At 43.1% G+C, this 13,152-nt stretch overlaps 2 protein-coding genes across 5 annotated transcripts in view; one reads left to right on the top strand and one right to left on the bottom strand.

Annotated features, from left to right (window-relative positions):
- Nucleotides 1–1,372: 1,372 nt before the first annotated feature.
- Nucleotides 1,373–6,964, bottom strand: cdt1 (chromatin licensing and DNA replication factor 1). 2 transcript variants are annotated; one of them, XM_014991093.2, is made up of 9 exons: nt 6,409–6,964; nt 5,115–5,437; nt 4,802–5,023; nt 3,970–4,115; nt 3,004–3,104; nt 2,732–2,920; nt 2,482–2,640; nt 2,200–2,401; nt 1,373–2,064 (listed from the first exon to the last, which is right to left on the bottom strand). In XM_014991093.2, exons 1-9 carry the CDS (start codon nt 6,856–6,858, stop codon nt 1,901–1,903), a joined length of 1,956 nt encoding a protein of 651 aa, XP_014846579.2. In that variant the 5' UTR covers nt 6,859–6,964; the 3' UTR covers nt 1,373–1,900. The 2 variants fall into 2 exon arrangements, with proteins under 2 accessions (XP_014846579.2, XP_014846580.2); XM_014991094.2 differs by having other exon boundaries at nt 4,802–5,020.
- Nucleotides 6,965–10,124: 3,160 nt separating this feature from the next.
- The window catches only part of piezo1 (piezo type mechanosensitive ion channel component 1 (Er blood group)), a 78,182-nt gene continuing 75,154 nt past the window's right edge, over nt 10,125–13,152 (top strand). For all 3 annotated transcript variants that reach the window (XM_088012990.1, XM_088012991.1, XM_088012989.1), the window contains exon 1: nt 10,125–10,764. In XM_088012990.1, coding sequence (XP_087869116.1) covers nt 10,701–10,764 — 64 coding nt within the window. In that variant the 5' untranslated portion in view covers nt 10,125–10,700. The remainder of the gene's footprint in view (nt 10,765–13,152) is intronic.

Below are 13,152 nucleotides of genomic sequence, written 5' to 3'. Positions count from 1 at the left end.
GCTGTGACTGTCTTCTTGATGCATGCAATGCTGCTGTTTCACCTCTATGCACATAAACACTACTGATACTCTTCATATCTACAGAGCTTCCAGAATGTCTGTAGAGCTTCCAGAATGTTCCAGAATAAATCTTTCAATGCATGGATACTTTCACAAGTGCTGGTATTATTGACCTAGTCCACTTTTTTTAATTCCATTTTTCTGGAAGAGTAAACCAGGAAGAAATACCATGTTTGGTAATTGGGTTGGAAATGAAATGATCCATAAAGGTGCAGAAACACTAAAGAGTTTATACAAATTACACACCATCTGGAAACCGCACACATGAGGAAGTGAGGCGGGGCTCAGGAAGGTTTAACAGATGAAGGACTTTGCGTGTTTACAATAAGGTGTTGGTAGTTTGTGAGGCTGTTCAACAGCAACAAATATACCTCCATCTGAGGAAGAAATAAGTTAGCAAGTCTGCATTATCCAGGTGCCTGTTTATATTGAGATAAACAACTATGGATTATTCAGCAACGGCCAACACAATCAGATAAATTGCAGTTCATCAAGGAGGGTAGGCCACATGAGATAAAGATTCAGTCCTGGAACCATTTTTAATTAAAAGCTACAATGTTCTGCTAGCTCAGGTTGCAAGAGGAAATAAGATTAGTTACCATAGCTACACAGATGATACACAGCCATGCTGAACAGAAGCTTAGTACAAATCAATGTGTGGATGTGTTCTCCAGCTAAACAGAAACAAGGTTAACATTTTCAGACCTAAAGAGGAACGATCAGTTAATACAAGCTAGAAACTAATCAGGTCTGAACTCTGGGTGAAATGATGGACTCAGACCTGAACCTCCAGAGTCACATAAAGACAGTTGCAAAGTCAGCCTTCCATCACCAGAAGAACATCTCCAGGATTAAAGGACTAATGTTTCAGCGAACTCTAGAGAAACTCATCCATGTGTTTATCTTTAGTTGCAACAATGTCTTCACATTAATGACCTATTGTTGTTGTATCAAACTTTTGGTTCTGGTTCTGCATCCCCAGAACCAGAACCTAACATGGAGTAGCAGCAATCAGCTTTTATGCACCAAACAAAAAGTCTGGAACGTCCAGTAAACCGCAAAACAGCTGAAACAGTGTCTTTAAATCAAGGCTAAAATCCCACCTGTTTATAGAGTTGCTTTGGATTAATACTGGATCATCATGAAGTTTCAAAAACTCTTCTCTTTCCTTTAATGCTGGTTTTATTTCATTTTTCTTCATCGTGTAAAACACCTGGAATTGCCCAGTGGCTCAAACGTTTTAATAAACCTACATCAAGCTGTGGGTAATAAACATATGAGGTCAGGTTTTTTACAGAATTATTGAAAGAAATCAACTTTTTAATGCGTTTATTTACTCAAATGCACCTCAATAGTGATGCTGCTGTGTACAGGTGTTAGCCAATCAGAGAACAGGAAGCTCAGACTGAAGGGAAGCTGAATGGCTACACCATGAGGTTATAGGAACACACTGGGACCACTGGCTTATTCACACATTTAACTGGAACTTGAGCCTGTACTGTGTAACAAACTGGTAACATGACACTTTACAACACACACAGTGTGTGTGAGGATGACAGTAGGCTCAACGGCACTCATTGAAACATGCGGCACACCTGATTTCACTTGATCCTAAGAGACATCAAGTCAGAAAACCAACATTCCTCCTTCAGAGGAGAATTAAAAAAAAAAAAATTTCTCCAACGCAGGAGGTTGGACACCAGAACTAGGCTGGGTTTTCACATCGTGAGGTTTAGAAAAAGTGTCGTCTCTCCAACTGAGATCATCTTCATGTTGCAACAATCTGAGAAACTCTCAGGAAATCAGCAGTTTATATCTGGAGGCAGAATGTTGAGTCCTGTCAGAGTCGCTCCTCCTCTCTGAGTCTGTGGTTGAGTTTGTCCAGAATGACGTTGAGCTCCATCATCTTGTTCAGCTTCAGGTAGAAATCCTTCCTGATGGGATGAATGCTCAGCCAATCAGGAGCCACTTCGGCCAGGAGACGGATGTGCTTCTCCATTTCACCTTTTGATTGGAGACAAAGGACAGTTGGTCAGGTCAGAACAGTAAACTCACTCTGAATGCGTCCCAGTTAACACCTCACAGTCACTGGTCACTTTAGGATCGACTGACGGAACCAGAACCGGTGCCGGAACCCACCTAGACTCAGAGCTGATCTGTAGCTTGCCACCATGCGGCTGCATGCCACCTCCATGACCACTGCCGCCTTCTTTTCTGCAACAAACACGTTCCGTAGGATCCGGGCCAGCTCGCCCAGCCGGGTCAGCATCAGCAGCCGCTCCTCCTGGGCCGGGTTCCGGGTCATGGCCGCCTGGAGCTTCTGTGCCTCTTTGGCGCGGATCTGTAAGAGGATGACAGGAACCGTAAGAGAGCAGGCTGAGGGAACGGGAGCAGGTCTGGATGGGCCGCGGGGACACCCACCCTGTCCAGCAGGGACTGGGACACGCCCTTCAGGGAGGACGGCACCGGGCCTGCAGCAGGAACTGGAGGCTGAGTGGCTGCTGGGTTCTGGGAACCGACTGGTTTGGTTCCATCTGCGTCGTCTGCGTTCCGGGTCAGAGTGATCAGAGCCTTCTCCATCTGATGGCGAGAGAAGAAGAGTACGTTAAAGGTTAAAGGTCAACATTGAACCCGACCAGGTCGTGGATATCGAGGGCCTCTGGCGGTGCACCTTGGGTGTGATGAGGGACCGGGCCTTCTCCAGAACCTCCTGGGCTGTGGACACTTTCTCCGTGTGGGGGGGCGGAGGCAGCGAGCCCACCTGGATGGCGGGGACAGTGTCCACATTGAAGCGGGGATGCCAGCGGGTCAGTTTGTCTTCCGGGACAGAGACGGGGGGCACCAGCGAGGACAGGAAGGCCTGCGGAGAGTTCAGAGGTCACGACAGCCAGTACACCTCTGCTGGACGGTCCTGAACGACAGAGTCCAGAACCAGCAACTCACCTTGTGATGCTGTTTGACAACAGAGATCAGGTTATGGTGAAAGACGCGTCTTCTCTCCAGGAGACGGGAGGCGGACAGCACAGGTCTAACTTCATTTTGGTCTGAGGACACATGGACAAGGAGACCAGGAGTTAGACCAGCTGCTGGACACATGTAGAGGCTAAAAAAAAATCAGCACATTCCACCTTAAAGGGGCAGTGTTATGAGTTTACGAGCCACATAATGATTTTATTGTGGTCAAGTAACCATGTTTCCTTCAGTGGTAATAAAAATTATGTATATTTCAAAGACGACCTAAGAGAAATTTGACTTCATAATTTAAAGCCATAAAATTTGGCCTTTGTCTCTTTAAAACTCCTGTTCTTTCTGGAACTCTGTCTTGAAGAAGTCACCACAACATGGCTCCTCTACTATTAACCCTTTAACCAGGTTTTTACTAGCATTGCACTGTTAAGTAGTTCATGTAACAATCTCAGCGGGCAGAAGCTTAGAAACTGCAGCTTAGAGGAGGAGCTCCAGCTCAAAGGCGAGCTAGGTCCACCCAGGTGTTTTGGACAGGTGAATGGTTGCCATGGATATTAAAGGATTTCTCAAACATGCATAAAAAAAGTAAAATAAATAAAGCAACACCCAAGGTACGTCTTTCAGTGTCACATGATTTGAAGCTCAATGAAGTCGATTTTACACAACACCGCCCCTTTAAAAAGAAAACGTTAAAGGGCTGCACACTGAATGATGGTGTGAAACAGTGTGTGTGTGTGTGTGTGTGTGTGTGTGTGTGTGTGTGTGTGCGCGTGTGTGTGTGTGCGTGCATCTCTGTTGTTCTGGACCCGACTGCTGAAGGAAGCTGATGCTAATGGGCTATAGTTCTGACAGAACCGGACTGTAACTGAATCCGTCTGTATTCTGGGTTGGTTCTGGGTGGACAGTGGGAAGCCCTGCAGTGATAGAAGCAGTCAGACCAACCGGAGCTGAGGACGGGTTCCACGGTGAGCTGGTAGCTTCCTCTGCTGACGTTGCTGTTGAACGTTGGGATGTTCTTCTGCTGCCTGAAGGAGAATGCTGCAGGAAACACCGTCTTGATCTGACCAACATGGCTCTCCTCAAACCTCCTGAAAGAACAGCAGCAGTCAGACAACAAGCAGCCAATCAGATGCTTGTGACCTCACAGCTACATCTAAAAAAAACACTCATTCTTTTATTTCAGAAACTATGAAAACTTACTACACAAATTTTCAATTATTTCAAACCATTATTTGTTATAATTTGGATTATTATGGCTCAAAGATAATGAACCCCCCTAAGCCCCCCCAAAATGCAGTGTCTCAGGAAGTATAGATATCAATTTTCAAAAAGCCTTTTAAATGTATAGATGTCATGCAACGGTGAAATCCTAATGTTATGTAACTGCTAGATTACGCAGAACTGTGTGCAAGTATATACACAGAAAGCTGAGTGGAAGGAAAAAGTGTGGTAGGAATCCTATGGAAAATCTCTGGGATATTGTCTTTTCAGAAAACTGACATTTCTGATTAATTTTTTTTTATTCACATCAAGTAATATTCTAACTTTCTCAGATCACGTTTTGCTTTTCTATTCTTACTGAGACAGAATTGTCACAAAAATATAAAACAAATAAGGGCTTGAAATATTTCACTGCATGTGCAATAGATCTAGCTGGGTTTCACTTTCTGCAAAAAATATTAAATTTTATAGCAATATTTCTTTTTTTTGTACATGACCCCTAGTCGGCGTGGCGCTGTGCAGCGTGGCGACCCTCTGCAGGACCTCTTCCTACCTGTGCATCATGTCCTGCACTCCTTGCTTGATCTTAGCGAAGGTGGCCGTCTCCGAGCGGTTGTACAGCATGGCGACCACCGTGTCCATGCTGCGGAACATCTCTGCCAGGATCTTGTACTGGTAAGGCAGGGACAGGCCAGGGGGTGTGGCTTGGGCCAGGGTGTGGTACCGCTGGTACGCCGGCTGCTCCGCCGGTTGCTCTGCCGGCTGCTCCGCTCTGCTTCAGGAGAAAAGACAGAAAAAAAAAACATTGGATGTAGCAATGTGTTCTGGAACAGGGGCTCATTGTGTTCTCTGCTGTGTTAACTAACCCATCTGGAGCTGGAAGTGGAGCCAGAGCTGGAGGCGGAACCTGGCTCAGCTTGACTTCATCCTCTTCCCTCTCCTCCTTCCTCCTCTGGGCCTTAGCGGCCAGTTCTCTGGCCCTGGCCACAGAAAAGCTGGATGCCCTGGCCCCTGAGGCGAGTACGGCCTTGGTCCCAATTGCAGGTAGGGCCCTGGGCTCTGAGGTTGGAGGGGCCCCAGCTGCATGGCCAGAAGCTACTGGAGAGGAGATGGTGGTGATGTCCTCTGCCTGCTGCCTGATCGTCTGGAGGCGAGACCTGAGCGCTGTGATGTCATCCTTACAGAAAGCCTGGTGGACAGGGTGAGGTCAGGTCAAGGTCATATACATCCCTGAAGTATTCACACCCCCAGCTGTGATTGGGTGTTTTGATGTAATAAATCATCAAAACACCTAAACAAGCAGAAAGTTAATCAGCAAGAAATATTTGGACAAACCTCCTTGTTTTATTGTGCTCTTTGTGTTTTATCAGTTTTTTTTCTGCACCGTTTCATTTTGTCTTATTTTCTATTTTGCTTGAAAGCACTTTGAAAATAAAGTCATCATCATTATTATTATTATTATTATTGAACTGTATTACTGTAGGATAATGGTGGTGACAGTGGCAGGCGTTCGCCCTGCGAATCGGTGGGTTGCTGTTTCGACCCCCGCTCCACCCTCCTCTGTCACTGTATCCTTGGGCAAGGCACTTCACCCACCCACTTTGGGTGGGTGAAGTGCCTTGCCCAAGGATATACCATTATAACATTTATCAAGCTTTTCGTATATTGTAGAATCAAACCAGGGTTATAATTTATAAATAATTTAACATGGAACAGAAACAGTCACTAATTTCTCCCTTGGAGCCATTTCATTTTTGTCTTCTCTATATTAATTCAACAAAGTTAATGTGTTGCTATTATTATTATTGTTGTTATTATCATTGCTCTTTTTGCATCAGTCATACTGAGATCCCAGTGGATCTTCTAGATCACGGCTCTGAAACCTGCAGCTCTGGACTGGATCCTTTAATATGTTAAAACAAGACATATTGACCTGTTACTACTGGTTCTATAAGCCTCTGCTTAGAAGATTTATTATTTCTTTAGGCTTATAGAAGGCAATTTAAAAAGCTGAATGCAGAATGAACTGTGAGAACTTCGACTGAAGGGACTGACCAGGTTTATTTTTGGGTTAAAAACATTATTAATTTTAATAAGATTAACATGTTCTGCAATCACACCTAGAATGGATGGAGAACCGGTTTATTCTCCCCCGCTTACCTGTGGTGTGTCTTCGGGTAGGACGAGCTTCTTCCTGGCTGTCGTCCTTGTAGTTTTCTCAGTCGTGTTCGCCTCAGCCTCTCTGGCCCTTCCGACTTGCCGTCTCCTTTTGACCGAGGAGTGCTCGACCGTGGCTGAGAACACTGCAGCTCCGAGGTCGAACTCTGCCTCGGCCGAGCTCCTTTTGGGAGTCCGGGGACTGGCCGGGTCCGTGTCGGGTCTGCTGGAGGCAGACTGCCGGTCATTACTCAGCCCCGCTGCCTCGTCTACAACCCGGACAAACTCCTCACGGACCGGGGAGCAGCAAAGAGTGGACTCTTTGTTTCCATGGTGGAAGCTGCTGGCCGAGAAGCCTTTCACGCCTCCTCTGCCGCTGCGCTGCTTTCCTGGGGCCCTCGCTTCTCCTTTCTTCCTCTGACAGAAGAAGTCGGTGACCCGGACCTGAGACATGCTGCTGTCCGCGCTGCAGAATCAGAACCCACAAACACACCAGCAGCACAGCCGTAAATTATAGGCTGCGGAGGAAGGAGAGTGGAATTTTCGCGCGAAATCAGTAAAAGCCACACCCCCATCCTGCCCTCCTCTTGACGCATGCGCACACTGTGCTACTTTACTTATGAGCGTCAGTATGTAACTGACACGACATACAAAAAATAACTAAACCATTTAGAATCTCATCAAATTCGAATTGACTTCCAATTAAAAATACTTTATTGATCTCAAAGAGAAATTAAATGCTGCTGTAACTCATACTAATTCAAATTACAAGAGTTATTGTACATAGTGAAAGTTATTGTAGAATTTTATAGAGCTTTATAGAGCTTTTTTATCTATGTAACTGGCAAAGAGAAGTCCAATCAGTTATTTCAAAACATCGGGCTTCTTCTGCTTTCTGCTTCCTGCGACCACTTTCTTTTTAGCATGGTGTTTATATTCAGAGCAGAGAAATACAAGATTGTGATCTGATTTTCCTAGAGAAGGTCTTGGTTTGGAGACATATGAATCCTTGACATCAGCAGAAAACAAATCCAATGTCAAACTGCTGAGACATTGGCAGTGTTGAAGAGGGTGAGGCATGATTAAAATCACCAGATATCGCCACAAATACTTTGGGGTGTTGTGTCTGTGTGTTGATTTTATTTTTGTATTTTTGAACAATCAACTGAGCATACTGTTTGATAACTAGGATCAATTGGAATGTATGTGCAACTGAATTGAATTGATTTTTGTAAAGTACCTGGTGACGACATTTGTTGTGAATTGTTCCTGTAGAGACAAACTGAACTAAATTAATTTGAATATCTCCACGTCTCCTCACAGAGGACGAAACAACAAGGAATCAATGAATGAATCTGTTTATCTGCTCGTGTCTCACAACTCTCATTCCATCTGAAATATTATAAAAAACAGCTAAGTTTGGTTCCCGTTAACAAAATACGGCTATTTCAGCAATTGTTCTTGTAATATTTGGGAAATTGTTCACAAATAAATATGAATACATGTATTTTGTTTGACAAAATACATATAATTTCTACCGGACTCTCAGTATAAATATGCAACATGGCAGAGCAGGTCAGGTACAGCAGTAAGTGTAGAGCTTTCTTTATGAAATAACTGGACTATGCCCAGGTGTTTGTATGGAAGCTTTCGATGCTGACGTTTTTATTGAAGGGAGTTGAAAGAACGAGAGGTACTTAATCAACACTGATTGCTTCAAGCATTGAAATGAAGATTAATGATTTAGTCATTGTTGTCAACAACAGCAGAAGCCTCCTCAGTCTAGAGTAGGCTGTGTGCTCACTCAGTGTGGATGGCCTGTTAATCAGGCCATCCACACTCATCATCAGGCATGATGAATGACCTTTCATCATGCCTGATGAAAGGTCATTCAAGTCCATATTGTTACTGGGTAATCCCCCGATAGCTAAAGTCGTTTTAGATATTGCATTATTAGATTATAAATAACCTTATTATCTTAAAGAAAAGCTTGGTTATCTTTTCAGTTTGGCTCTTATTACGAGACGAAAATGTTTATAGCTTATTAACCCTTTTTAAAAACCTTTGACTCGTTATATCCTCTCTTATACCCGGATTCAGAAAAATGCTGTGCGCAAAGACTGAGATCACACAAAGGTAACCAGCGTCACAATAATCAGCATTTATTCAAGACAGATGCATACTATCACCAGAAAAGGACATCACAAAACATCAGAAAACTCAAAGCACAAACAAAACATTAACTTACCTGAGAGAGGGAAAAAGACAAAAGATGGAAACGACAAACAAAAAGCAAAGATGTCTGGAGAAATTGCAAAGAACAAAATCTGATTTGTTACTCCTGTGTACAAAGTTTTATAGTAAAGGCGTATTCTTGTCTATAATTTATTCAAATAAGACGTATCTTTGCTCAACCAACCAGGATCTGTCTCGGACCCTCTTAAAAGTTAGAAACTCCCTGCAATTTATTTTCAAGATCAAAGATCAGTTGTCACCTTTATCTAAACAAAATGGAAGCAGAGATTCTCTTCCACTGGCCTGAACTCCTGCTGTTTTATGGCTTTTCACAGATCAGTGTAAAAGCTGAAACTTCTCCTGATTCTTTCCCACACAGACAAAGAGCAGTTCAAAAAGATCTTAGCAAACAATCTGCTGTAACTACAGGTAACATAAAGGTCAATAGGGCAGAATAAGTTATTAATCTGAAAACTATAATTAGGCTATTTCAATCAAGACATGTTGCTAAGTTTTAAAACTAGCATATTTTAAATTTATTTTCTTAACACTCTGCTTCAGCATTTTAGCATCAGTTACATTTTTTTTAATTTCCTTTATTTAACCAGGTAAACCCCGTTGAGATCCAGATCTCATTTTCAAGAGGGACCTGGGCAGAAGTCTGCAATACACAGCAACCGATTTACAAAATAAAGTTAATTAATAAAATTGCCTACTGAGCTGCGTATCGGTGTATAAATGTGTGAGCGTTTGTGAGTGCGAATGGGTGAATGTGACTCTAGTGTAAAGCGCTTTGAGTGGTCAAAAATGATTGGATAAAGCGCTATATAAGTTCAGTCCATTTACCATTTAATACATATGCACAAGTGCAAAACGGTAGAAAATAATTTAAAAACAGTGACACTGTTTGGTAACATCTCATTGCCTATTTTTAAGAATCGCTTGAAATAAGTCCAGTGAAATCAATTCACTGGACTGGAGCTGATTCCAGGGTGTAGGAGCCATCACACTGAAAGCTTGCTTCACTTTTTCAGTTCAGAAACATGGAACATGCAAAAGACAAATTTTGTTAGAACGTAAAGAATGGGAATTAACAGATCTATGTAAAAGAGAGTTTAAATATGCTGGAGCCAAGTCGAGTAGAGATTTATAAATCAAAATCATCAGGTGATTGTTTCTTCGTACGCTTAAAGGAGGCCATTCAGCTTTTGCATACAACTCACAATGATGTGTGAGACGTCTGCTACCGGTTACAAACCTTAAAACACAATGGTAAACAGTATTTAATGATTTGGATTAAATACATGCAGAGTTTGAGTCGTGTCACAACTCGCTCACATACCCTCTCTGTCCATAGGGGGGCGCTGTAAACACATATAACGTGGCTTTTTGACGTCAGGTGTGGCAGACACGTTGTGGCATCAGGGCAGATGTTATAGCGCCAAATAATAAAGTGGCACAGCGCAGTGAAACCCCCCTCCTCCCCCCGGTCCCCGTCCCCCGCACACACACACACACACACACACCCACACACACACACACACGCACACACACACCCACCTCCAGCTGTTACTAACTGACAGACTGGCTGAGTGTGTGACTGGTTAAAACAGGGAGGTGACCATCAGTGGCGGCAGCAGCAGCTCAGTGGAGAATAGCTCCTCTATGAACGCCCCTCAGCTCAGACTCTGTTCTGTGAATCACATTTTCCACTTTGAGCTGAGCTCCTCCAGCCCCGGCCTGGCCGACAGGAGCCGCGCTCTCAAACTTTTCTTCCTCCCTCCAAGGCGCAAAAAAAAAAAAAAAAAAAAAAAAAAAGAACCAGCGGATGCGCTGTTGGCACATGGTTTGCGGCTGAAAACGCCCCGAAAAAAAAAAAAAGATCAGGAAAGGCGGAGGATCGGCGGACCTTTTACTGAACAATGCTGGAGCTCTTCTCGGTTTCGTGTCTGATGGGACGTTTGGACCAGCTGCCCTGCTGAAGCCGTAGGTCCAAATGGAGACAATAGGACGGGTTCTGCCCCACTCTGAGCCCTGATCTCAGACACACTCACACACACATGGATCTCCAGGTGATCGTCTGGCTGGTCTACAGCGTTCTGCTGCCAGCCGTCCTCCTAACAGGTAGGCACCCGTCCGCTGTCGGCCTCGTTCGGTTCGGTTCAGCTGACAGGACGTGCTGTGGGAAGCTGAGGGGACTTTTCTCTCAGCGTTGCGCTGAAACCCGTGACGGGTTGGTAACTGTAAGCGCAGCAGCAGCTGCAGAGTGAACTTTTCACACACTGGAACATTTTTCCAGTAAGTCCAGCCAACATGAAGGCAGAGAAGTTGAGCTGGTTCCTGCTGCTGCGGCTGTTGCTGCTGCGGGGGAACCGTCAGGTTGGAAATAGAAGCTCCGCGCTGTTTGCGGCCAGGCTGCTGCGCTAATTAGAGGGAAAAGTGCGAGGAAAAGGATCCAATCAAGCGTCTTAGGGTTGGACTCCTTATCATTCTGCCGCACATAGGTGCGCACTGGGCTTTTACGCAAACACAGTTGAGATAGGCTGACTTTACGGACACCGAACTGAAACTGTCTCGAGTCCGCGTGATTGAATTCTGAACCTCCATTAAAATATGAAGAAGGAACCGGGAGTCGGCCATTCTGTCAACTTTGCGGAGCGCTGACAAAGCGCAGAGCCGGGACGAGGCATACGCAAACAAAGCAGTTGATTATCGCCCGGAAAACCATCAGGGGAAACACAAGAACATTTTATTTCTGTTTTAGGAGACATACTTAAGAAATAACTATGTAAAGCAAAACCTTTCACCCCCCCATCCCCCACCCCCAGAGAGCAGTTAGTATTTGGAAAGCCATCAGTAGATGTTTATTGTCAGATTAGGTGTGAAAATGTGAAGAGTTTAAGACATTTCAATAGTCTCTGCTTTACATCCACTGGGATCAACGACAGATCCTTTGGTTGGTGAGAAGTGTGTGTGAACCAGCTGAGACGAACTGATTTTTACAGTGATTGCTTACAATCTTCCATAAGTCTTTGTGTTTTAACATAGTGTCCGACTTCTGCATAATTTCTGTCAGGCAGGTTTATGGGACACGAGCTTCACATTCTGATCCATAAACAGCCAGAAAACAAAAACCTGAGCAAAAACACAGAGAAACCAGGCAGACATTCAGCTCACAGTAACAATCCACATGACTCAGGCCCTTGGAAACAATGGATTTGTTTTTTTGTTCTTTTTTTTTTCATTTGGACCACAAAACGAAAGTAATAATGAACCTGACTGAAGTAATCCACTTTTATGGGCATTTTGAAAACCATCCATTATTTCATTGGCTGTTGTCTTGACTTTATAACAGGAAACATGCTGCTCTAAAGGACATGGATGATTGAACAAGTGTTTTAAGTAAAATAGAAAAAACAGGAGCCTGAATGCATCATCTGTCCTGTGAAACAGACCTTTATTCAGCTGATGAATCAGAAGCTATCATTGTTACTATTACAACTATAAACAGGAGCTTGTCAAGAATAATTTGTCAATGATTAATGAGAGAAATGTTAGTTTTCACCCTCGGATACTGATTTTCTCAGGAGTTAAAGTCTTTTATTTAGTTTTTTTTTTGTTTGTTTTTTTTACAAAAATATTTCTATTGAAAATTTCCACTTTGAAAATACAGTCATTTACCAGTCTGAACCAGCTTCTGTTATAATTACAGTTACAGTAACATTGAAAGCCCATTTTGGGGCTAAAACTAATCCAAGTTGGAGAAGTGAAAACCAAAAATGAAAAGTTGATTCTAAAGTCATTTTAATTGAAACTTTCTCTTTGAACAACTGTAGATTAACTGATTGTTGCTCATCAGTAGGGTGGCCCAGTTTCTGCCTGACTGGAACAGAATGTTTGTGTTTTATGAAAGCAAACTGAAATGATTATCAAGAACGCTTGTCAGTTAGGTCGATCCTGTACAGAGCTTAGATAAGAACATTTTATTGATGTCTCAAATATGTAAAAAATATTGTGACGTTTATCTTTATTCTCTCGGATGTTTACGTCTAAAGTAAAAACAAGTGCAGATAATTTTCCCTTGCATTCTTATTCTTCCAACATTATTATCCCAGTAAAATGAGGTGGGATTTGGTTGGTCTGTCCAGACTTCCTGTTTTGTTTGTGGTGCTTATGGTTTTTAAAATGATAGTCTGGTCTTTTTAAGGGAACCTGTAAGCCTAGACGTGTGTGTCTGTCTGTCTGTGTGTGTGTGTGCGTGCGTGTGCGTGTGTGTGTGAGGTTGTATTTGAAACAACCACATACATATCAACTAACAACATTCAATCTAATTTTGACATAAGCCAGATTTACACTGCGAAAACACAAAATCTTACTAAGTAATTTTGGCCTAATTTCTAGAGCAAATATATTAGCACACTTGAAATAAGTGAAAACTAACTTACAAGTAACTTTTTAGCAAGATATAGAAGCTTGTTTTAAGTAAATAATTCCTTAATATTGATGACAAAG

Source organism: Poecilia mexicana, unplaced genomic scaffold (genome assembly GCF_051168715.1).
Source record: "Poecilia mexicana isolate PSO_F unplaced genomic scaffold, ASM5116871v1 scaffold_15, whole genome shotgun sequence".
Taxonomy (NCBI): domain Eukaryota; kingdom Metazoa; phylum Chordata; class Actinopteri; order Cyprinodontiformes; family Poeciliidae; genus Poecilia; species Poecilia mexicana.
The sequence above is the reverse complement of the archived record's forward strand: the minus strand, read 5'-3'. Positions and strand labels throughout refer to the sequence as shown.